Source organism: Pinus tabuliformis, chromosome 6 (genome assembly GCF_031772625.1).
Source record: "Pinus tabuliformis cultivar Carrire ecotype Pingquan chromosome 6, CPIR1, whole genome shotgun sequence".
Taxonomy (NCBI): Eukaryota; Viridiplantae; Streptophyta; class Pinopsida; order Pinales; family Pinaceae; genus Pinus; species Pinus tabuliformis.
In genome coordinates this window covers 853,987,817-854,013,078 of record NC_142292.1, presented here as the reverse complement: position 1 = coordinate 854,013,078, position 25,262 = coordinate 853,987,817, and the positions used below count along the sequence as shown (strand labels likewise).

Here is a 25,262-nt window from a genome sequence, read left to right as displayed (position 1 = left end):
AATATACTCAAGCTTCACAGCTCCCTTCTGAACAGTCTCTGATGAAATGATATCTGATCCCGATATGCTTTGACCTGTCATGAAATACTGGATTCTCCGTGAGTTTAATGCAACTCTGATTATCACAGTAAATCACTGAAGGTCTCAACGGCTGACCAAATAAGGCAAACAACATCTTGCGAAGCGAGATAGCCTCACAACTAGCTAGACTGGCTACCATATACTCTGCTTCCGCTGAACTCAGTGCTACTGACTGCTGCTTCCAGCTAAACCATAACACTACTGTTGAACCCAACCCAAAACAGCACCCTGAAGTGCTCTTCCTATCAGAAGCACACCCTGCCCAATCAGAATCAGTGTATCCTGCCAATCTCACTCCATCTCCCTGCCTGTAGTCCAGACCATAATCCACTGTCCCCTGTAAGTACCACAAAATGTGTTTTGCAGCCACCGAGTGAACCTTCCTAGGCTCACACATAAACTGACTCATCGTGTTGACTGCAAAACAGATATCTGGTCTAGTGTTGACCAAATACATCAAGGAACCAATCAGCTGCCTGTACAATGTGGGATCCACCAACTCAGAATCTGAAGCATAAAGCTTCTTCCAGTTGGTGATCATCGGTGTCGACATGGGTCTACAATCCTCCATGTGGAATCTGCTAAGGATGTCCACAATATACTTCCCCTACCCCAGGAAGAAATGCCCCTCCTCCTGCCACACCTCCAAACCCAAAAGTAATGCATCAAGCCGATGTCCTTCATCTCAAACTCCGTCGCAAGATCTCTCTTGCAGTGCTCTATGAGTCTCTCTGCACCTGTAATGACCAAGTCATCCACATACAGCACCAGAATGAGAGGCTCCTCACCAATCACAATAAAGTAAAGGTTCGGATCTGCCTCACTCTTTGTGAAACCCATCCCCTGCAAATATGTATCTATCCTGGAGTACCAAGCTCTGGGAGCTTGCTTCAGGCCATAAAGGGCCTTCTTCAGTCTGCACACATGGGACTCCTTCCCATGCACCTCAAAGCCCTGTGGCTGCTCAATGTACACCTCCTCCTGTATGAAGCCATTGAGAAATGCGGTCTTCACATCCATCTGGTGGATCTTCCAACCCATCTCTGCTGCTATCGATATAATGGAGCGGATCGAAGTATATCGAGCCACGGGAGCGAAGGTCTCATAATCAACTCCCTCTACCTGGGAGAACCCTCTAGCCACAAACCTTGCTTTGAATTTCTCAATGCTGCCATCTGCAGCAAGCTTTACCTTGTAAAGCCATCTGGAAGTAACCACGGATTTGCCCTCAGGCCTCGGCACCACCTCTCAAACATCATTCTTCATGATAGAAGAATACTCCTGCATGGCCTCTCTCCAGACCTGCTGGCTAGCTGCCTCCTCATAGCTAGAAGGCTCAGAGTCAAGGATGCTAGTAACCATCGCCATATAGCTACAAAACCTCTCAGGTGGTATACTCTCTCTGACCGGCCTCTTCAGCTCAGCAACAGATGAGGCATCTTTCAAGGTGTCCTGAAGCCACTTGGGCTTCCTCTTCCCTGAGCGCACTTCTCCCACCGGAGAATGAAACTCCTCCTCCTCATCATCATCAGGAACCTGAACTCCTGACTGTCTGTCTGCTGTCCTCCTGCCTGCACCTGAACCTGTAGAAGCTGAGGTACCATGTGAACTGTCCATCAGTGGACTCCCTAGTGAACTGCTCTGCATGCTGCCCGGAGCACCACCCCTCTGGCTCGGCGAGCCACTGCTCACTAACGGACCTGACATCCTCATAGATGTACCTCCGGATCCTCCTGATCCCTGTCCACTGGATCCCTGCGACTGACTCAACTGCTGCTGAGGGTCTGGCTGATCCAGATACTCTAACTCCCGTGACCTCCTAAAGGCCCTGTCCTCCTCGAACTTCACATCCCGTCTGACAACAACTCTCCTCTGTGCAGGAATGTAAATCCAAAAGGCCTTTGAGGTCTCACTGTAGCCCACAAAGATACCCTTCTCTGCGGTAGGCTCTAGTTTGGTCCTCTTCTCCTTGGGTATATAGGAGTATGTAATGCATCCAAAGATATGAAGATGACCAATATCAGGCTTCTTCCCAGAGAAAGCCTCCTCCGGAGTCATGTGCCCCAAGGCACGATGCGGACTCCTGTTCTGCAAGTAAACAACTGTGTTGCAGGCCTCTGCCCACAAGAACAATGGCAACCCCTGATCATGTAACATGGCTTTGGCAGCCCCTATGATGGATCTATTCTTCCTCTCCGCAACCCCGTTCTGCTGGGGGTTGTAAGGAACAGTGAACTCCCTCCTAATGCCTGCCTCCGCACAATAGTCAACAAACTCTCCAAGGGTGTACTCTCCTCCATTGTCCGACCTCAGGGACTTGATCTTTCGACCTGTCTGTGTCTCCACAAGAGCTCTGAACTCCTGAAACCGCTTGAAGACCTCACTCTTGGTCTTCAAAAAATAAATCCAGGTCCTCCTGGAGTGATCATCAATGAATAAAACATAGTATTCATATCCACTCAAGGAAACATGAGACATCCGACCGCTCACATCGGAATGAATCAAATCAAGTATCTCGGTCACTCTGTTGTCACTGCTGGGAAAAGGGGATTTGGCAAACTTGCCCATCGCACAACCTCTGCAAGTATCAAAGTGATCAGTACTGAAATCTGGCACACCTGTAGTGATCTCCCGCAATGTCGTCAAGGCTCCATGATACATATGTCCCATCCTGCAGTGCCAAATCTCACACAGCTCAGAACTGCTAGCTCTGCTGTCGGTACTACTGCTCAATGCCAAAAGGGGCTGGAATGCAAACTTGTACACCTTTGCATGGCATACACCTATCACTCTAGCTGAATCAGCTGGAGTGCCCCTGGGATACATCAACACCTGTCCTCCCCTGAACAGTACCTCATATCCTCTGTCCTCCAAAGCTGAGACGGATATGAGGTTCTTCCTCATCCCTGGCACATAAAGAACATCTGACACTTTCAAGGGAGGTTTGGACTCCCTCTGAAATGTCAGTGTCCCCACCCCGACTGCTCTGACAACTCTGTCATCACCGAGTACTACCTCTATATCAGTGCCACTCTCTGAAAGCTCTGAGAAGTACTCACGGACTCCTGTCATGTGACGTGAAGCCCCACTGTCCACATACCAGATACCTGAAGATGCTCCGCTAATCGAGGGAAAAGCATGCTCCCTCTAAACCTGTGTGACAGGTGATCCTGCACTAGAGGACTCACATGTAGTGAACGCAAACTCCCGGTCAAAACGACCTGCAAAGTCTTCAATCTCTGCTGAAGCTGCCACGTCCTAGTTCTTCCCCTTCTTCTTCTTCTTCTCCAGACACACACCTGCATAGTGTCCCATCTTTTGACAATTCCAACACTTCACCTTGGAATAGTCCTTCTGTGTGTTCCCCTGTTTACCTTTACCTTTGCCTTTGCCCCCACCACTGCTTGTGGAAGCCTGCTTCTTCCCTTTTCCTTTCTTGCCTCCTGCCACCAGTGCTACATCCTCATCCTGCTCAACTGGCTTGGCTGCCCCAAGCTGACCTTTCCTGATCTCTGTCTGAATGCAATCATCCCAAAACCTCTCCCATGTGGGAAGGGTCTCACGTGCACAAACCCCATCAGCAAAGTTCAACCATGAACGGAGGAAGCCATTCACTGCAATCCGCACCAACTCAGTGGGTGGAATGGCCTCTCCAATCGCTGCCAACTCATCTCTCACATTAGTAATCTTTGTGAGATATCCAGCTGCACTATCATTACTGATCTTAATGTTCTTCAGTTTCTCCTTCAGGACCATCTTCCGGTTCTCATTGGTACTCTGGTAGAGATTGGACAATGCTGTCCACATCTCATGGGCATTGCTCTTTCCTCTCACATGAAGAATGCAATGATCTTTTATTCCGTCTAGAATCAACCTCTTACCCTTATTGTTCTTCTTATTATACTCAGCCAACTGAGTAGCATCAGTAGGCACAACAACAGGGTTCTGTGTGGTATGCACCATGATATCCCAGACTTCTGCCTCCTCAAAGATACTCTGCATTCTCTCCTTCCAAACGCTGTAGTTTGTATGCCCATCCAACCTATCCTCCACCCTCAATCCCAATGACATCTTGCTGTTCTAAAACTGAAAAATAGCACTGCTGTAGTAAAGATAAAACTGTTGTTTATGAAAAAATCAGCTTGCTGGAATTTTCTGAGTGAAAAATCAGCCGCTGTAATTTTTCCTTTTGTTGTCCCAAACTGCCCTTCAGCACTCAAGCTCTGATACCATGTAAAAATTTATCATTTCCCACCCCGGTTTTCAGTTTCTCCTTATTTCTCCCATATAGTTAAATGCCCTTTCCCATAAGCATACATTTAACAAGCTGGAAAAAATAAATTTGTTGAAAACACAAACTATGGAAATTTTACAGAATGCTGGAAATTGCAGAAATAAAAATCAGCAGTAATAAACAACCATTAAAACACATTTAAACACTGAGATTTTTTGTCAATGTGACCCTGGAAAAACCCCCTACAACTCTTGGGGAAAACCAGTTTGAGAGCTCTTCTTTATTTTTGAAAATTGCCTTTTTACAGTGAGAAATATTCAGCAAAAATCAGCAAGCAAATTTACAACTTATCTCTTTTCCCATGCCTCACAGCAAACTGGAAATTACAGCAAACAGGACAGCAATAAATGCTGTACGGCCTCCTCGATTTTCGTGCCCACTTTCAGCATTAAATGTTGTTGTACGGCTAGCATTAAATGCGCTGTATGGACTGCAATAAATGCGCTGTACGGCCCTCGTTTTGCGTGCAGAAAAATCAGCAAACTGCTCCTCGATTTTTGTGCAAACCACTACTCGAAAATCGTGCCAAAATCTGCCTTTCACTGTGCGCTGAACCAGTTGTACAAATCTGCTCAACTGCTGCCTTGGAATGTGTGCCAAACTGTTGTCTCCTTCTCCTCCCTGCTCAGAAATCTCTCTTGCTCTCTTGCTCTCCTTCTCCCAATCTGCTCATGAAAGAATGAATGATATTTTCCTCCTTTTCCTCCTTTAATCTAACCCCAAGTGACTTTTGGGTGATCCAAGTGACTTTTGGGTGATCCCTAAATCCAATGGCTGAAATAGATTGAGATCTAAGGCTGAGATTAAATGCTCATTTAAATCTCACTTTTTATTTTTTAATTCACCCCACTTTAATAAAGACCCACTTAGTCATTTATTTCCAAAGTCACTTTTCCTTTCTAATTTTTCATTGACTTTATAAAAGTCACTTTAAAATTAGACTTAGTAACTTTATCACTTAAAGTCACTTTTAAATTAGATTTAACTTTATAAAAAAATTACAAAGTCACTTTAGGAGAAAAATTAAATTCTTTTGGACACTTTTCCCTAGGCCAAAGATCAAAGCCTTAGGGAACCACCTGTCCTCTGGTACCAAATTTCAACACAGCTTGGGCTCTGCCTTCCCACCAAACGAAGGCAGTGCCCCCTAGGCGAAGGCTTGCCAGCTGAATCTTGCTCTTGTCTGAGTCTATGTTTTGTACTCTGCAATACACATCAATTTGTCTTATCCAGCTGTCCAACTTTTCAGCATTTAGCTCTCCATCATATATAGGCAAATCAAATTTAACATCTAACTTAATCAAAGATGCTTTTTTATTATGCACAGGGCTACTAGGAGGTGTAGGGAAGCTTTCTTATTTCCCCTTTCCTTTGGAGTGGTCATGGGAATGAGATTCATCTTCTTTTTTATCTTTCTTAGAGCCTGATGAATCTTCACCCTTATGCTTTCTAAAGTCCCTATACATTTCTTCCACCATGGACTTTATAGCTAGGAAACTTTCTAGGAATTGAGGGTCTGGCCCTACAGAACCTTCTTCTGACATTGTCTTTCGAGAATAGACTCTCCCAATTTCAAGATTAGTTTCCACCAACTCTCCTTCTCCTAATTTGAGATTTGATCTAGTGATCATTCACAGCTAAACCAACACAAGCTCGTCTAACCTTACAGCCTAGAGCTCTGATACCACTTGATCTGATAATCACCCTATGAGTGACCTCAGTGAAGATTGATTAAACAAAAAGGTATTACAAACCCATGTACTGGTGTGTGTTCTGTGTTATTGAAACAACGGATCGATCAGATTGCCAATACACAGAAAATAAATGGAAAGACAATAGAAAAATACAGTAAGTAACACAAAGACACAAACAATTTTTAATAAGGAGTTCACCCTATCCTCCAGGGCTACGTCTCCGATCCAGCTTCAGTGGTGGCCTTGTTTTATTATGTCTTTGAGCAGAGAAATTACAATACAGGGACTCAATATGAGTTCTCCTGAAGCAGATTTTGCTTGGCAGGGTGGTTCTTGGATTCCCCAAGCCACTTGGAGTACACAGACTCTTGTTCTTCCTACCAGCTCTGTGACCCTCGGTCTACAGTGGAAAGAGCCAACTGTGATGCTCAATCCGGACAGATTCCTCTATGGGAAGGCTTGATTCTTCAAGCTCTTTGGTGCTCGATGCTGCCTATGGTCAGCTCGGCCCTCTGTCTCCTCTGCTTGGCTTTACTGCTCTCTGTGCTCAGTCCTCCTCTCAGGGTTCACTGTTCACTGTCTCTCTTGGTCGCTTGGACTCTTCGATCTGAATCTCTCTTCTGATCTCTGTTCACTGTCTCTGTTCATGGCTTTAGCCATTCGACCTCCATGCCTATTCGTTTCCTCTCCTGCCTGCGTCGATTCGCCTATCGCCTGCGTGCTTGGAATTCCCTGTTCGGTGTCAGCATGAACGCTCGAGAAGTAGCCGCATGTACTTACTGGAACAGTGCCAGCCTGTTCGTCGATTCGTTTCTTTCTCCATCATGGCGGTCAACGGATCTCAAATCCCCTTAAATCGCGGCTTAATTCCCCCGTTAATTCCACTCTGTCTATCAGGAGCAATTTCAGCTGTCCAATCTGGGCTCCTCCAGATCCAACGTCATTCGCACGTCAAGTGCGGTTGACTTGCTCGACCAATAACGTGCGATCGCGGCGGTTTTTCTCTCACCTCCGCTGCCACGCGTCGATCGCTGAGGGTGCTCGCTCCATTTTCTCCAAAACCGCTTACCGTTCAAGGGCGCCCCGATCAAACCGTCGGTTTCCAGGTTGTGGGTCCCACCTTCGTACGATGGCGCTTTACCTTTCTCCGCCCACGGTCCTCTGGCTCCCAACGTGACCGAGTGCTTAAGCTCTACCATTTCAGCCCTGTTTGCCTAGCGCTAACGCGCATCAAAAATCAGCTCCTTTTCCCATTCCGAGGCTCCCAGGGGCTTCATCGACCTCCTGCGCAGTCTCCATGGGCCTCAGTCAGCGCGCTTTGACCGAGGTCCTCGTCGTCTCCACGCCGGCTGCCATGGCCACTGGTTCAGGGTGTTTTCGATTGCTGTTTTGGATTCTTCAGGGATTTGTTTGACTTGATTTAGTCACGGTTCTATGACAGTCGTTTACGGATCCGATTCGGATCACATAACTTCTGAAAGTTAAGCTCCATCGAGGTAGTCACGGGCTTGCAGTTCACAATTCCAAATCCGGAATCCAACTCCCTCTTACTTTTGGAAATGAGAGGGTCTGCACCTGTCAGAAAGAGGTCGTCCTCATGAGGTGCCAGTATGAGAGGTCTATCATCCGCAACCTTCAAGCAATGGTTTGGATCGGCTTCACTCCTAGTGAATCTCAGCTTCATCAAACAGTGATCAATCCTCTCATATTAAGCCTGAGGTGTTTTTCTTCAAGCCATAGAGGGCTTTCTTCCACTTGCATACATGAGATCCCTGAACATGAATCTCAAACCCCTCGATTTGTTCCAAACCTGTGGACCTGCTACATGAGGGGAATGGTCCCCTTGTAAGATTTTCCTTTGGTACATCTCAGACATGTACCTTCATGCTCTTTTTGAATTCAGGCATCCCAGTCACCATCTGACTCACATCGGGTAGGGTCCTATAATAAGTAGACCTCCGGTGCTATAGATGAGATATGTCAATTGACATGATCCCCAATGGACCATCCTGCAACTTGATACAAATTGCCAACCCTAAATCCATGAGTAAAAGCATCTTTGAAAATTCTATTTTCAAACACGTACCTTTCCATCGATGAATGCCACCCTGTAACCTTTGACTTCTGTTGCCGAAATGGACACCAAGTTCTTCTTGCGGTCAGGTACATAAAAGAGATTCTTGTAAATGAATCCAGTTACCCTCATTCACTTGAGGGGTAACATTCCCTACACCCTTTCTGGGACAGGTGGCATTGACTCCAAGTATAATCACACGATTATTTCCATCTCTACCAAATTAGAGAGAGTACCCTTCTATCCGATGAAGTGCCTTGAAACACTACAATCAATAAGCCAGATTCCCTAAGAGTCTGAAGGAGAGGGCCAATACAAGATAACACTTTTTTATCTTATCAGAAACAACATTTGATTCTTCATACCTGGGGTTCCTTGCTTTCTTTGAAGAGTCGGTCGTTTCCTTGATGATCTGCATTACCTGTCATTCCTCCAACCATTGAAGATGTCCCTGGAATGATTGTTATCATCATCAAGTGATGTGTCCCTACCTCGGACACTCCTTCGCATAATGGCCGAACTTATTACAAACAAGGCATCTACCTTTCCTTCCACCTTAGATCAGGATTTCCCATTGAAGTGATCTTTAGGTAGGCCATCAAAAGCTTCCACTACGCCATTCTGATAATATTCTCTACTTCGACTTCACCCTTGGTGAATTTGAAGAGGGATGAAGGATCCATTTATCCTTTTGTCCTTTCCCAACTGTCTTTGGTAATTGCTCTTTCACTGCTTGGGATTTGTCTTCGCCTTGGCTCCGATACCATGTTAATTTTAGGTATGTTCTATGCTTAGAGCAATTTATTTCAATTTTCACGGTTAGCTCAATATCTTTTCCAGATTAGCAATCACATTAGCATAATAGTAAATTGCAACTAGAACATAAACATAAATTGCAGAAGACAAGCCAGGCCCCCAGGGCAAGAGGACACAAGATGTGGCGCTAGCCAGGGACAAACCCCAATGTGGGGAAACCTTGATCAATTCTTCTTATATGTTCTTCAATAGTTCAACACAGAGAGAGAGAGAGATAGTACATATACAACAGAAGCCAACACTTTGACTTATCTAAATAAGAGCATAGATCATCTCTAAGTAGATGATACATGAGGTAGCTAAGCTCAGTTGAAAACATGCTACTTCAACTGATTCTCCCAGGTGACTCCATCACCATGCTGCACCAATCATTGTGCTACTCCTCATCATCATGTTGTACCTCACTGTGCTGCACCATGTTGCACCCATCACTATGCTACATCTCATCATGCTTCACTAATCATGACTGTACCCATCATTGTACTGCATCATGTACTTGTTGTCCCATGTGCCATTGTTGCACGATGCTGTCACACTTCTTGTCCCAATGTTTAGCACTGTTGTACCTTGCTGTCACCAATGTTTTTAAAACCGGAACCGGTGACCGGACCGGTCCACCTAATGAACCGGTTTACCGACCGGAACCGGTCTAACCGGGACTGGTTTGGTCTAAACGAACCGGTTTTAGAAAAATACATTAAATAACTATTTTTTAATGAAAAAAACTATTTTTAAGATTTAAAACCATGATTCCAAGCCAATAGAGACAAAATATGCAAAGATTGCTCATTTATATACCATGTAAAGGTGAATATATCAAAATGGCACCGAGTGCAATACATATCATCGACAAAATACATAAGCAATGAGGCTCTAAATGGCCTCTAGAGTGCAAAAACAAAGCCTACAAACTATGGGGCCAATGGCCTACTACAAGACTTCAGTCTAGACTCTACATATATGATAATAGTAAATACTATAATAGTGATCAACATTATCACTTGAAGTTGAAACTTCTCATGAGTCTCAGTCATCATGATCAAACTCAGTTGGTTGAGTTTCGACTCCCAAACTTTGCAGTCACAAACTTCTCTATTGTTTTAGTGACTTGAGTCTCAAACTTCTGAAGGTATTCTACCCTAATATGCCCTATTATTTCATTTGGTGCTCCACATGGCTTTACATGGCCTCTTATCCCAGCCAAGTGTTGCTTGAACCTGTTAATACCCCCTCCTTGAATGGATTTTTGGCAATATTTGCAGATCATTTTGCCATCAATCATATCACAATGAGCCCATGCAGTATCTCTGGCTTTTGGAGGCATGATGACTCCCTGGATGGTAGATCATAGAAGTGAGAAGTTTATAACACATAAAAAAAAATTAATTCATGGACAACAGTCAAATAAGGAATTTTCAAGTGCAAATCCTTACCTGGAAATGCAAACTAGCTTCCTTAGCCTCCTCTTGAAGATGGCAACTCCACTGACAGCTACACACTATCTCCAAAATAGCTCCAACTCCAACTCCAAGATGACTATTTCAGCAAAAACTCAACACTCTCCAAGCTCACAAACAAACTCACAAACACTCCAAATCAGTTGTGTGAGACAAATGAGAGTGAGAGGGGCCTCTTATAGCTTGGAGAGGGTGTTTTTGGAGGGAAAACACCCTTAGTTCCCCCCCAAAACCCCAAAACCACAGTTAGAAATCCGCTTTTTGCAAGTTATGGTGGGCATGCCTAAAACCGGCCGGTTTAGGACGGAACCGGCCGGTTTGATACAAACCGGCCGGTTTAGGACAGAACCGGCCGGTTTGATACAAACCGGCCGGTTCCGTCCTAAACCGGCCGGTTTTCACCAGTTAGGGCCAAAAATTGGAGAAACTGCCTTTCAAACCGGGTTTTTTGGCCGGTTTAGACCGGCGGCCTTGCTAACCGGCCGGTTAGACCGGTAACCGGTTTTTAAAAACGGTTTTAAAAACACTGGCTGTCACACATGTTGTCCGAATGTTTAGCACTGTTGTACCTTGTTGTCACACTGCTTGTCCCAATGTTTAGGACTGTTGTACCTTGTTGTCACACATGTTGTCTGAATGTTTAGCACTGTTGTACTTTATTATCACACATGTCCCAATGTTCACACATGATGTCCCAATGTTTAGCACTGTTGTACCTTGTTGTCACACATGTTGTCCCGATGTTTAGCACATGTTGTCCCAATGTTTACACATGCTATCTGTTGTTGTCACACACACTATCCCAATGTTTAGCACACGATGTCCCAATGTTTACACATGTTGTCCCAATGTTTATCACTGTTGTACCTTGCTGTCACACATGTTGTCCCAATGTTCAGCACATGCTGTCCAAATGTTTAGCACTGTTGTACCTATGATTTCTTGTTGTCCCATTAACCTACAGCAACCCAACAATCATGCCCAAAACATACCTTGAACATCGCTGCCTCCTCATGTTGCTGTTCTGGGCATATGGCAGCCCCTAACACTTCCATGCTGACCTGTTTAGGAGTGGCTAAGCCTGTGGCCTACCATAGACCTTTGCTACAAACACACCAAGCACCCAAAATGCATGCTACAGCTCACTGTTCTAGGGTCCTTTGACTACTGCAATTCAGGACCGATTAGGGTACTGAAACATAGTCCCTAACAACCCTTCAATCTGCCCAAAAGTGCCCTCCTTCGTAAGAGGGGAGGAGACCCTACGCTACAATTTCTGGGCAGTCTAGCCCTCACCAACAACTTCGGCCTTCCTCCTTTTGCTGCGGCCAAACAGTCCCTGAATTCTTCGTTGGTCTTGCCTCTCTTGCTGCGGCCCAAAACAAACTTCTTCTCCTTTCCAACGAGCTGCTCTCCAAGGTATGTGTTGCACTTGATTGGATTGCGTCTAGGGCATCCTTAGGACTGCGGCTAGGGCTTCCTTGGGACTACGGCTAGGGCTTCCTTAGGACTGTGGTTAGGGCTTCTTTAGGTCAGCATTAGGGCAGCGTAGAGGTTCCTTCCATGGCTTCGCTGGCCTGTCTTCTTTGCTACGGCTAGGGCAGCCTCCTTTCCTCCAACATCTTAGGGCTACTTCCTCCTCTCTCACACTAAAACCCAAGACAAGTGGAGAGAAATCAAGAGAGAAGTGTGTGTGAAAATACTCTCAATTCATCTCCTTTTATACTAAAACGTTGAGCACATTGGGGTTTATTTGGTTGCTGGCCGACCTTGACAAATTGTCTTATAAAACAAATAAATTCATAACTCCATGAATATTTATCGGAATCGGATGATCTTTAGATCAATCCTACACCTCTCGATAAGAGGGATCCAAGAAAAAATATCAGCTGCCATAAATAAGATGACCCACATGGAATTTGGCCCTATTTGCCAATTTTAACACATGCACATCACTAAACTGAGCTAGTCTACATATGCCTTATCTAACTGATGTATGCAAAATCATAAATTCAAAATTAGAAACTTAACACATGCAAATTCTAACTAAAGCAAAACTTGAAACATAACTGCACTGTTAAATATGGGAGGCATCTAAACTGGAACTACACTGAGGACGATGCATGCATGCTTTTGGTATGCATGAGACCTTTATCTCTCTCTCGTCCACAAACGCTCTTGCGCCCTCATTACTGTTGTATAGAATTGCTGAAGGGGTGTAGTACAGAACTGCAGTACTCCTATACAGAACTTTGCTGGGGGAGGGTTGCCTTGCTATAGCACAGACCCCTACACCTATCACACATGCCTTCTCTGTGTGCACCCAAGTCTTCTCTACTCGCCGCTGTGAGGTACTAAAAATCCAACACTACCATCCCACTAATCACTCCATTGATTGATTACATTACATTTATGGACTCTACGTACCCTTAGAATATAATGATATATAAAGTGTACAACATGTCTACATTTCTAGCATTTCACTCTTGCAATCTATCTTATTTGTGCAAGTGTTCTCATGTTGATTACATGCTCTATGATGTTTTAGACAACGCCCATGAGCACACTAGACTTACCCCTCTCTAGCGCACTTGTGAAGAGGTTATTTCATAATTTCAGTGAGATTCGGTTCCATCAATTCTCTTGTTGACTCTTATAAATCTCAACATGTTCTTGAGTTCAATCTCTCTCTCCTCCGTTGCACTCCTCTTAGTTGTTTTCTGTTCAAGTGTTGTGATGCCCTGATGCTGGTTTGTTCTTCTCCTTGTTGAGAATTTGGATTTGTACTTTTTTTGGTAAGACTGGACAGTTTATATTATCAGCGAAAAGAAGCACATAGCATCCCATCAGCTACTATTGGTCTGCCACAAGGAAACTAGACCAATAGTAGAGATTTAATGTCTTAAAATTGTATATCAAAAAGAGTGTTAATCAACTTCTCTTGACACAATTTAAGCTATAATACAGTGTTGTTAAAATCGCCATACTTGCGATTATTTCATTAAAACAATAATATCGCGAGTAGTACTCGCAAATTTTTTTTATACGCGATTTTTTCCCAAATTATCGCCGGAGGTCTGGGCAGCGCGTTTTTGTAAGCCAAAAAACAATCTTTTTTCATTTCATTTGCACAGCTGAGCGCGCAGAGGGCAGTGGAGTGTTGGAGAGGGCTTGGAGATTTTTCTTAGAGAGGCTTGGAGCTAAATCCACTGCGTGGAGGAGAAAATCAAAGAGTGTGCTGAGGAGGAGACCGATTATCTCCATAAAAACGGTATGTACACCAATTTTTTTTTGTTTTCATTGTTTTGAAACTTTGTTTTTGTTTTTTTCATTGTTTTTGGCTGGGTTTGGAATGGGGTTTTTAACATTTGTCCAATGTAATTTTTTTTTAGTTTTTTTGGTTGGGTTTGGAATGGGGTTTTTGATGTATTGTTTTTTTAATTTTTTTGGTTAGATTTGGAATGGGGTTTCTTAAAATGTATGTAATTTTTTTTAGTTTTTGTACAATGTAAAAATTAAAATACTAAATTGTAAGTTTGTAACTTGTAAATACTAAATTGTAATCCTTATTTTCCCATAGGTTCACAACTTCACCGAAACAACACTCAAGTTTTCAACTTCAAAGTTCAAAAACAAACATGCCAAGGAAATTGGACCCTTTCTAGAAATTTGGTGAACTTGATGTTCTGAATGATAGACTAAACTTGAGATGCAAGTTGTGTGGGTTCCATATGTCCGGGGGGGTGTACAGATTGAAGTATCACCTTGCAAAAATACCTGGATTTGATGTAGGGCCTTGCACAAAAACAAATCCTGAACTCATCTGAAGAGTCATGAAAGCATTGGAAGTTTTAGACCAGAATAGAGAGGCCAAAGAAGAAGTGAAGATGCAACTAAAAAAGTCATCTGAAGCAAGTGGCACTAGTTCTACTACAACATCAACCAATTCGGTAGTGGCCACATCATTTTTTGTTCCTCAAACCACACCTGGTTCACAGCCATCTATCAATTCAATGCTAAAAAGAACTGAGAAAGAACAAGTTGCTGGCAAAATTTCTCCTTTGGAGTGATATTCATTTCAGCATTGTAAGGAATAATCCATTTTTCCAACCTGCTATTGATGCTATTGCAACTGTTGGCCTAGGGTACAAAATCCCTTTTTATCATGATTTCAGAGACCGGATTCTTCAAAATGAAAAGCTTGACTGCACCCAAAGATTGGAGGATTTTAGGGCATCATGGGCACAAATAGGATGCATTGTCATGTCAGATGGTTGGACTGACCAAAAGGAGAGAACCCTTATAAACTTCTTGGTTAGTTGTCCCAAGGGGACTATGTTTATCAAATCTGTTGATGCATCTGCACAAATCAAAGATGTAAGAACTTTATGTGATTTTCTAGATGTGTTTATTTTGGAGGTGGGTGCAGAAAATGTTGTCCAAGTCATAACGGACAATGCCGCAAATTATGTTGCTGCTAGCAAAATGCTTATGGACAGGGATCCTACTTTATTTTGAACACCTTGTGCTGCACACTGTATTGATTTGATGTTGGAGGACATACGGAAAATTCCCTTTGTCAAAGATATTGTTGAGTCATCCAAAAGCATTACAAAATTTATATATAACCATACATCTGTACTTAGCTTGATGAGAAGATTCACCAACAACAAAGAGTTAGTGCGCCCCGCCATTACACAGTTTGCCACTAGTTTCATATCTCTTCAATCCCTCTTGAATTCTATGTGGGATGTGAAGAGAATGTTTCTTTCAGAGGAGTGGCGTGCTTTGCCAATGAGCCGCAAACCAGAGGGAGAGGCCGTATGCAGACTAGTTTCATACCAGGAAGACTTCTGGGCGGGAGTGCAGGAGGTGTGCGCCGTTACTGAACCTTTGGTAAAGGTTCTTCGGTTAGTTGATGGTGAGAAGCCCGCAATGGGCTATTTGTATGAGGCCATGGACAGGGCCAAAGAAGCCATTCAGGCCTACTATGATGATAAGGGAGATGATGGGTTTCAGAGACAACTCCTCCTATGGGGAGTGATTGATGAGCGATGGAACAACACACTCCATCGTCCCATTCATGCTGCTGGGCTTTTCCTGAACCCCACATTTTCTTACGCATGTGGGTTTGTATTTGATGCTGAGATCATGGATGGATTCTTATCTTGTGTCCAGAAGATGGTGCGATCTCCAGCAGAACGTATAGAGATCTCTAAAGAAATTGAGACATATAGGATGGCAGGTGGCACATTTGGCTTTGACATGGCTATCACTGATAGGACGATTAAAATGCCAGGTATTTTTTAGTTTGTAACTTTGTTTCAAATTTCATTCTCTTCAAATTCCATTTTTTTCTTATGTTTATTTAAAATTTTATTTGTAATTTTGTTGTAGATGCATGGTGGAGAATGTATGGTGGCAGGGTACCCCTTCTGCAAAATCTTGCCATTCGCATCCTCAACCAAACATGTAGCTCCTCAGGATGTGAGCGCAACTAGAGTGTATTTGAAAAAATACACAACAAGAAGCGCAACAGGTTAACACTTAAACATTAAAATATTGCAAATTTCCAAATAAATTTTTGAATTCATTAAACAATATTTTTTTTTTTAATTATTAATTATTATTTCATGATCTTTGTACAGGTTGGAGTCCCAGCGACTTAATAGCATGGTCTACGTCTACTACAATCTTCGATTGTGGGTGAGGCAACTTGAGAGGACCCTTGATATGGAGGCCATCTCATTGGATGGGATTGACACCACTGTTGCATGGAGGGTTGAGGCCGAGAGGCCTCTCATGGAGTCTGCTGATGATTGGTTAGTGCAGGATGTAATGGAGGGGGAGGAGGGGGAGCGGGAGGAGGAGGAACAGGAGGAGGAGGTGACACCACCTACCCGGGCTACCCCTGCCACCAGTAGAGGACGTGGTCTACCTCTTATAGCTCCTACTTCTAGTTCTTCAGCTTCTAGAGCACAGCAGACTCCACTGCCAACTCCACCAGCACCAACATCTACATCTAGAGGGAAAGGGAAAGCTGTGGCATTTTCTCGCAAGAGGGGTAGAGGAAATCAATAGTATTAGACTTTAGTTATTTTGTTCATTTTATTGTATATGACATTATGACTCATGAGATACATTATTATATTTTTTGTTGATATTTTGAGGCTGAGTTGGGACTCAAGAGTCAGGACTTACTATTCAGGACATGATTCACTGTTATGTGTGATTTTAGCACTAGAAATGATATTAAACATCTTATATATTAGTTCTTTTATCTTATTTATGTGTCCATATATTTATTTTATGTTGTAGATGGTTTAAATATTAAAATATATATATATATATATTTGTACCAAACAATTTTTTCCTGATTTTTTCCTCGCGCCGATATTATCTCAATAACAATTAATGCAACATTGCTATAATAAACTAGTAAACTTATGATTTTCAAAATCCTGCCATATCTGAAAAAAACAGCCTCATGGCTAAAAGCAACATAACAAAAGATGTATCTATGGACCATATCAACTAGAAAGCGAATCCTCCTATATAAAAGGAGACGGATCAACGTCTATTTCTAGTGAAGCAACAGGAAGATCAGCTGGCCTTTTAACCAAAGTTGAGACTGTCTTCTAATATCTGCATCTTTTGGAGAACTTCATCAATGCACAGCAGTAGTCTCTGAGTGTTCCACTAGAACCTGTCCCAAGAGAGTTTTGATATGCCAATATAGGTCAACTGTTTGCATACGGCGGGTCTAGCGAGATCTGGTATTGTCAGTTTCAGGAATCCAGCTACAAGTTTCCATCACCCGCTGATCCGAGATAAAATGTCGACTAAAACACGCTTCCTCTTCCAAGTCTGAAATAATACTACGAATTTCCACCAAGGTGGTCTTATTAAATCTCGCCGTGGATCATCGAGCCTCCACCTGGGCTCGAGGCTGCGAGGTGGGCCAACCTCCTTGGTCCCTGCTTCCAAATGAGGCTCTTCACCGAGCCATCTTGAGAGAGAAAACACACAAAGAACGGCTTATCCCACCTGCAGGAAAAACACAAGCCACACCCCACAAAGAACGCACAAAGAAAATAAAGAAATGTCACCAAATCCCAACTGAACCGAGAAAACCCAAAACTTATCCAACCCTGGAAGAGAAACAAGAGAGCCCGTCATGGAGAAAACCAAAAGAAGGAGATCCAGACACTACATAAAAAGGTATCCACTGGACAACCCTGAGACTTTGTTGTGAAAAAGTATTGCCCCCGTATAGGAACTGAGGACCGGAATTCAGCAGGAGAACCTAGCCAAGCACCCAGTAGCTCAGCAAGGAGACACCCAACCAATTGCCAGTACTCAGAAGCAAAATAAACCCGTTTAAGGACTGATACCCAGAGGTGGTGAAAAGAACCCCGTAAGTTCTGAACCAGACTGAGAAGCAAACAAACCAATACCCACGAGCACAAAAAGCCAATCAAACTCTTCCCTCAGCCCAGAACCAGAGACTAAACCAAATACAAGAGCTAATTTGCAATATAATTGATAAAGAGAAGGACATACTAGATTGTCAAATTGCAGAAAAAGCTTTTTGAAATAGAAATATTATGGGTTTGGTTTTGGATAGATTGTGATTAGGTGCGTTATTAAGTCACTCTTTAGATGTTCTAAAGTCATCGGTTCATTTCCCTCCCACTCATAGACATTGAACCACCTATACCCATAGACATGACTAGATATAGCCTTATAGCCCCCACCGTTGCCTAACTCATAAAAAAACACTGAACAACAAAACCAAACCAGATCAAAAATACTTCAATTAGGAGCAAAAGTGGCAAGAAAACTCCATCCACTAAAGCATAACAGGGAAACCAGCCAGCAGAACCACGCTTTAAACTTGCAGGGTGAACGAACATCAATTTCCACCACCCTGCGACATTATAATCACCTTCCTTCTCACCACTTTCCATACTAACTGGGCATGGAGCAGTACCTCGAGCTTTCCTGCAAGGACAAACCAGTTCCCGAGCTGCATCATAACACAAACACCCCACACTATGCTTTGAACGCATGTCAAGCGCCACTTGTGGGGAGGACCGAGCCCCCTTCATAAATTCAATTGCCCACATCCCGAGATGGGGGCTTGGATCCCCTGATTTGACACCGGCCATGGGGAAGAATTTGGGTTTGTGTTGGTTCCAATCTAGTCTCACACTATTTCTTGTGAATCTCAATAGCGTGGCCAGATTGTAAGAGTTCGACATGGCCTTGGCAGAAATTCAGCAGCAGAATTATTTGATATCAGGATTTTCCGTTTCATTTCTGGGGTTTATATTTGATGCTGCCCCGAGATTGTCCATGACTCGATACACCCCACGAGTTTCACTGGCTGCGTAGTATATGACCCGCTGCTGGTGAGTTCGACGAATTGGCAGAGAATAAAGGGAGGGAGGGAGTTAACTCGGTTCAGCAACATGACCAAACCAGGTTGGACCCAGGAGTACTCAAAAAAATTAATGTTTTTTTTCACCTATGGATAGAAGTGACAGTAAGGAACGTCATTTGGAATTGATGTGTAACCTGTATCTTTGGGAATCACATTGATTTAGAGTTTGAGGCCGTTAACTTAGGAAACAATTGGATGACCATGACACATGTGAGATATATTTTTTAACTTTTGGGGGAGCTATTTCAAGGGTCAGTAGGAGAAAGCTAGCAAAGATCCCCGTCTAAAGCATTGATATGAATTCCTTCGTGTAGAAAGAGTGGATGCATTTAATAAAGGTGTATTTGATGCGAGAAATCCGTCCCTATTCTTATGTATTATTGTGCGTATGGTTGAATTTATTGTTCTCTGTTAATTCTGTGTATCAAATCGGCTTATCAAGGTCATTCGAGTCTCGGCCACCCTATCGGCTATAACCATTGTTCTCAACGAAGAATGTGAATGTGTGATCGTGTTTCAACAACCTGGGTTTCTAAAACAGTAAAATCATTTTTAAATAGCAAAACAGCATCCGCAGGATAATGTCAATTGGTACATTCTTAACGTGAAAGAAGTACATGAGGGGCTAAGAAAAATACCTGAATGGCATAATGTTGCCTTGGCATCAGAAAATTCATCTGTCGAACATCCATCACGCAACGGTTTATCAAAGTTGGAGTCAGAAGGAACAGTCTCCCATTCAGACTCCGTAACAGGGAGGTGAGAATCAACACTCTCCCATTGACACTCTGTAGCAGCCCTGCCAGACAACGGTTTATCAAAGTTGGAGTCAGAAGGAACAGTCTCCCATTCACACTCTGTAGCAGCCCTGCCAGAGCAGGGAGTTGAACAAGTGACCGAACCTCCACCGACGCTAAAGCTAATAGGCGACCCTTTGTCGTAGTCTTGCACTGTATGCTGAGATCCCAAGTTGCAAGTATTGGCCGGACACGTCGGCAAAGGAAAGCTTGGTGTTGCGGATTTCGCTTTGTAAATAATGAAGCCAGTGAGATTTCTAATAGAGCAATCCCGAATACTTCTCAGAAGACTCAACGCCACTTGTTCTCCAAGCCCTGCTAATCTCTGTCTAGCTGCATTTTGAGCTGGCTCTATATTGTTCTTCCATGATAATTCTGCTAAAAGGCGTTCTACAGAATCTGGTAACTGCATTTCAAACTCTGAATTCCTCATACCGAAATGCAATTCATGCAATCTATGCTACCAGAGAGCGTTCAGAACATCAATTAAATGGCTCCATCGATACCCATAAAATTAGTGCCATCAGTGAATAAATTAGTGACATCGCTTCACTGGTACCACTGGTATAATGGCCTGGATTCATGTTCCAATTCCTTTTATTTTTCCCGTTACTTTTCGCACTCCGGAAATGTCTGGGCAACTACGTTGATAATATGAACGAATCATACGTCGCATCAAGATATGATATCTATGCTATTGATACATGTTTTTTTTCTCTGTCGTCGCATCTTGAATTGAATTGGTATAAGTGCTTTTGATATTATATATATATATATGTTTTTTTTCTCTGTCGTCGCATCTTGAATTGAATCGCGCTCCGGAAATGTCTGGGCAACTACGCTGATAATTTGAACGAATCATATGTCGCATCAAGATATGATATCTATGCTATTGATATATAATTTTTTTTCTCTGTCGTCGCATCTTGAATTGAATTGGTAAAAGTGCTTTTGATATTATATATATGTTTTTTTTCTCTGTCGTCGCATCTTGAATTGAAATGGTAAAAGTAATTAAATTGAAGTGAAGTGTATGGTAAAAAGTGGTTGGAATTTTGTAAAAAAAAAATTAATAACTTTGCTAAAGTAGTTTTTAAATCATATTTTCGAAGGTGTAAATGAATTCTGTACCACCAAAAACAAAAACTTTTGGGACAGCCAAAATCTTGAAGTTTAATAACTGTAATTTAGATTTACAAAAATTCCCACTGGAATTTATCAAAATATTGTTAGAATTTTCATGATTTTCAGGGCAAAAAATAGTTTGTTAGACTACAACCAATTAAAGATAAAATTGAATTGGAAAAAGTAATGTAATTTAATTAAATTAGAAGTAGGAAAATTATTTTATAAATAGCATTATTAAAACAATTTTAGTTGAATTAAAAAAATTATTAAAATAAATAAACGGTAATAATTTTTAAGAAAAAACAATCAATAAAAAAGTAAAAATAATATATTAAATATTTATTTATGTGTTTAACTAAAATATTAGTGAAATTATTTTTTTTCACTTTTGATATATTTCATTCCATTTTTATCATTTTATTATAGTGCTTATAAAAGAGATGTTGTAATTTCTTGTTACGTCAAATTACATGGAAAAATTAAAAAAAAAACATTTTTGCTTAGTGAAAATAATAAATTCATGGTATTCATGTGGAATAGAGCCTATCTAAAGGGGGGAATTAAACCATCCTAGATTAATCTTAAGAGGGATCAAAAACATAGATGCAAAGAAAGAAAGAAAGAAATTATTTTAACGGCCACGAGGCTAAAGATACCTTATGCGACACATTGCTTCTTCATCAAATGTCTTTCATCCCTCTAGGCACTTGGTAGATCCGGAGTTAACATGGAGCTACGCTAGTTGGGCGGAGAGGCGCTCTCTAGCCCAATATAGAAGAGATGTTGTAATGTCCGGTTAAAGGTTTTGATTTGGTCAAATTACATAACCAGCCTAGATCTATCTTAACCCTAGATCTATCAAGAGCTGAGAGGGATCCAATCTCTCGAGGTGCAAACCTCTTTTTTGAGTGTAAAACATGAGGAAAGGTTTGCACCTAGGGATCTACTAGAGAGATTAGATCCCTCTCGGCGTTTAATAGATCTAGGGTTAAGATGGATCTAGGTTGGTTATATAGAACTATATAATATCTATATTTGTATCTATGTATCTTTCTTATTCACTCTCTCTATCTCACCCCCAAACATACACACTCTCTTTCCATGTCTATCTCTATCTCTCTCTCTCTACCTCCCTCCCCCCATTTCCTCTCTCTCTTCCCCTTCTCTCCTTCTCTCTCTCTCTTCCCTCCCACTCTCCTCTCTCCCTCACTCTCTCTCCATTTATCCCTTGTCACACCCTCTCTCTCCCCACCTTTCTCCCTTTGTGTCTTTCTTGTTCCTTCCCTCTATCCCCCTTGCAACTCCATCCCTATCTCCTTATCTATCTTGTGTCCTATCTCTCCCTTTCTCTCCCACCTCCCTTTGTCTCTCTCCCCTTCTCTCTCTCTCTCTCTCTCTCTCTCCAACTCTATCACTATATCCCTCCCTCTCTTCTTAATCTGTGTGTGTGTCTCTCTCTCTCCCTCTCTTCCCTCCTCTCCTCTCTCCATCTCCCCTTTGTTCTTTCCTCCCTATCTCTCCCCCTCCATCTCTCTCTTTCTCTGCCCTCCAACTTTGTCACTATCTGTGCATCGCGCGTCCCTCTCACCCCCCCCCTCTCCTACACTTTTCTTGTTGTCATCACTTGGATCCTTAGTTAACATGGATCTATGTTGGTTCTTACTAATATTATTTATATTATATAAATTCACATCTTTAAGTATGAAAGTATTCTCATTTTCAATTTTATTAAAACCTTAATTTAATAACTATAGGAATATTTTTAGTAGTCATGAGGATAGAGTATTTAGATATATCTCAAAATTAATTATAACAGTTTCCCTTTTAACTTCAACTAAAAAATGTTATTAAATTAAATAAGTTATGGTTTTTGGGCATTTGGTATTGATAATCCATGGTATTGGCCCGTGGTATTGTAATAAATAGGAAAGTTATGGTTTTTGGGCATGTGGTATTGATAAGCCATGGTATTGGCCTAGTATTGTAATAAACCATATTTACAAGTTAATAATATCTATGGTAAAGTGAGGGTAAATATCCATGGCTAAGAATATTTTCATATTGTTCTAAAATATTTTGATTGTGAAATAAATAAGTTATGCTTTTTTGGGCATGTGGTATTGGTAAGTCATGGTATTATAACAAAGCCTAATTAAATTACAAGTTAATAATATTGACGGTAAAATGGGGTAAATATCCATAGCTAAGAATCTTGTCATATCGTTATAAAATATTTTGGTTGTAAAATAAGTTATGGTTTTCGGGCATTCTGTATTGATAAGCCGTGGTATTGTAACAAAGCCTATTCACAAAATAAAAATATGACAAATTGATTTTTATTATTTTTATTACTTTAACTTTTTATTATTAATTGAACCAACATTTAAATGTTTGCACTCATTACCGATATCACTTTTAATTTTTTTCTATTTTTTAATTAAGCTGATATTTAAAATTGTTTAAATACTTACATTACATCTACACATCTACTCTATACAAGGTTGTAGAACACCTCTCAACTAAAGATAATTTAATTATTAAGTATATTTTCAATTTATGATAAATAAGAATGTAGAAAATATGTGTAGGTTAACCCGATAATGCAATATAAATCAAAGCAGAATATTATAACCTACTTCCACTATCAATTTGTAGAAGCTTAAAGATCGAGCTGAACAATATAGTGAGAAGAAGAAGAATCAATGGCACAATGCACATGAAAATACTTTGGGGAAATCCTCATATAAAACCCCACACTATTGTATTATCATACATGGCGGAAATACATAGGAATTATACAAAGCCTTAGCTCTCACAGCTAGCCAGCTCTCAGTACAATCTCCATAGATGCTCACAGGCAATCTTGGCTTCTCTCCAGTCTTCCTCTCTGCCCTCCAAGCTCCTATTTCCTTGTGTTGTTCCTTGTGGATGATTTTCCTTTTACCAAGTGGAAAACCAATCCTTCAAAACTGCACAATCCTCAAGGATGAATCCTTGACTGCATGCAGGGGTTTTCTTTATGAGAAAACACATGCAATTGATAGTACATTGTCCTTGAACATTTATCTCAACTGGGTCTTTCTCATAATAGACATGCATGAGTTTTTGATTAGGGAATCTTCAGTTAACTAGAGTATCACTAGTTGAGTGCATTATTACATCAACTGACTGTTAACTCACTATTAGTTCCTCAAACAGTTTGGAACTAATTTAACTGGACTTAACTCAGTAAACTGAGTTAACTAATTACAACTCAAATATAACTCAATATTATCTCCTTAATTTAAGGGATAACTCTTGCATGACTTCAGAAAGACTTCTAACTTGAATTTCTCCAACTAATTAATTTAAAATAAATAAATTAATTATTTCCAAGTAGTTGTTAAGATTAAATTTGATTTTAATTCACAATTTAAATTTCAAGGACAAATTAAATTGGGATATTCTTGTTGCCATATTTCAACACTCTCTTTCAACAAGAAAGGGATTATTTGCCACCCCGATCCTGTATCTACAGAACTCGAATTTACACTTTGACAATGCCTTTGTCAAAATGTCAGCATCTTGCTCCTCTGTCGAAATATACTACAATAACATGATCCTCCTTGCTACATAGTCTCTGAGATGATGATACCAGATTTCGATGTGCTTGGACTATCATGAAATACTGGATTCTCATAGAGTTCGATACAACTTTGATTATCACAATAGATCACAGTTGGATCCATCCTCTGATCAAACAAAGCAACTAGGATTTTCCGCATCTAGATGGCCTCACATGCTGCCTGACTTGCAGCCATGTATTCTGCCTCTGCCGAGATGAGTGAAATTGACCTCTGTTTCCTGCTATACCAAGAAACTACCGTTGATCCAAGGTTGAAAATCCCTCCTAATGTGCTCTTCCGATCTGATGGACTCCTTGCCCAATCTACATCAGTGAAGCCGTGTAACTCCACTCCCTCTGTCCGTTTGTACCATAATCCATACTGAAATGTACCTCTGAGGTATCTCAATACATGCTTTGCTGCCTTCCAAAACATCTTGGTAGGTTGAACCATCGCTTGACTCAACTATTTCATTGCATAACACAAATTTGGTCGTGTGTTCACTAAGTACATCAGTGAACCCACAAGTTGCCTGTATACAGTAGCCTCTACCACTTCTCTTGAAGTAGCAACCTCCTTCCTCTAGTTACCTGCTAGAGGAGTCTGCATGGGATTTCATTTCTCCATGTGGAATCTCCTGAGTATCTCGTTGGCATACTTGCCCTGAGACACAAACAACTCCCCATCCTTCTGCCACACTTCCATGCCAGGGAAGTAATGCATGAGACCCATGTCTTTCATCTCGAATTCTCTTGCAAGGTCCTCCTTGCAAGACACGATCAACTGATCACCACCAATTAATATGATATCATAAACATAAAGTACGATGATCAACAACTTACCTTTCACCACGATGTGGTATAGGTTCGC

General features: G+C 41.6%; 1 protein-coding gene across 1 annotated transcript in view; it reads right to left on the bottom strand.

Annotated features, from left to right (window-relative positions):
* The window catches only part of LOC149261573 (putative RNA-dependent RNA polymerase 5), a 547,055-nt gene extending 526,714 nt beyond the window's left edge, over positions 1–20,341 (bottom strand). Inside the window, exon 1 of the mRNA XM_089369746.1 lies at positions 19,501–20,341. Within this exon, the coding sequence (XP_089225872.1) occupies positions 19,501–20,092 (592 nt within the window). The 5' untranslated portion in view covers positions 20,093–20,341. The remainder of the gene's footprint in view (positions 1–19,500) is intronic.
* Positions 20,342–25,262: the final 4,921 nt, after the last annotated feature.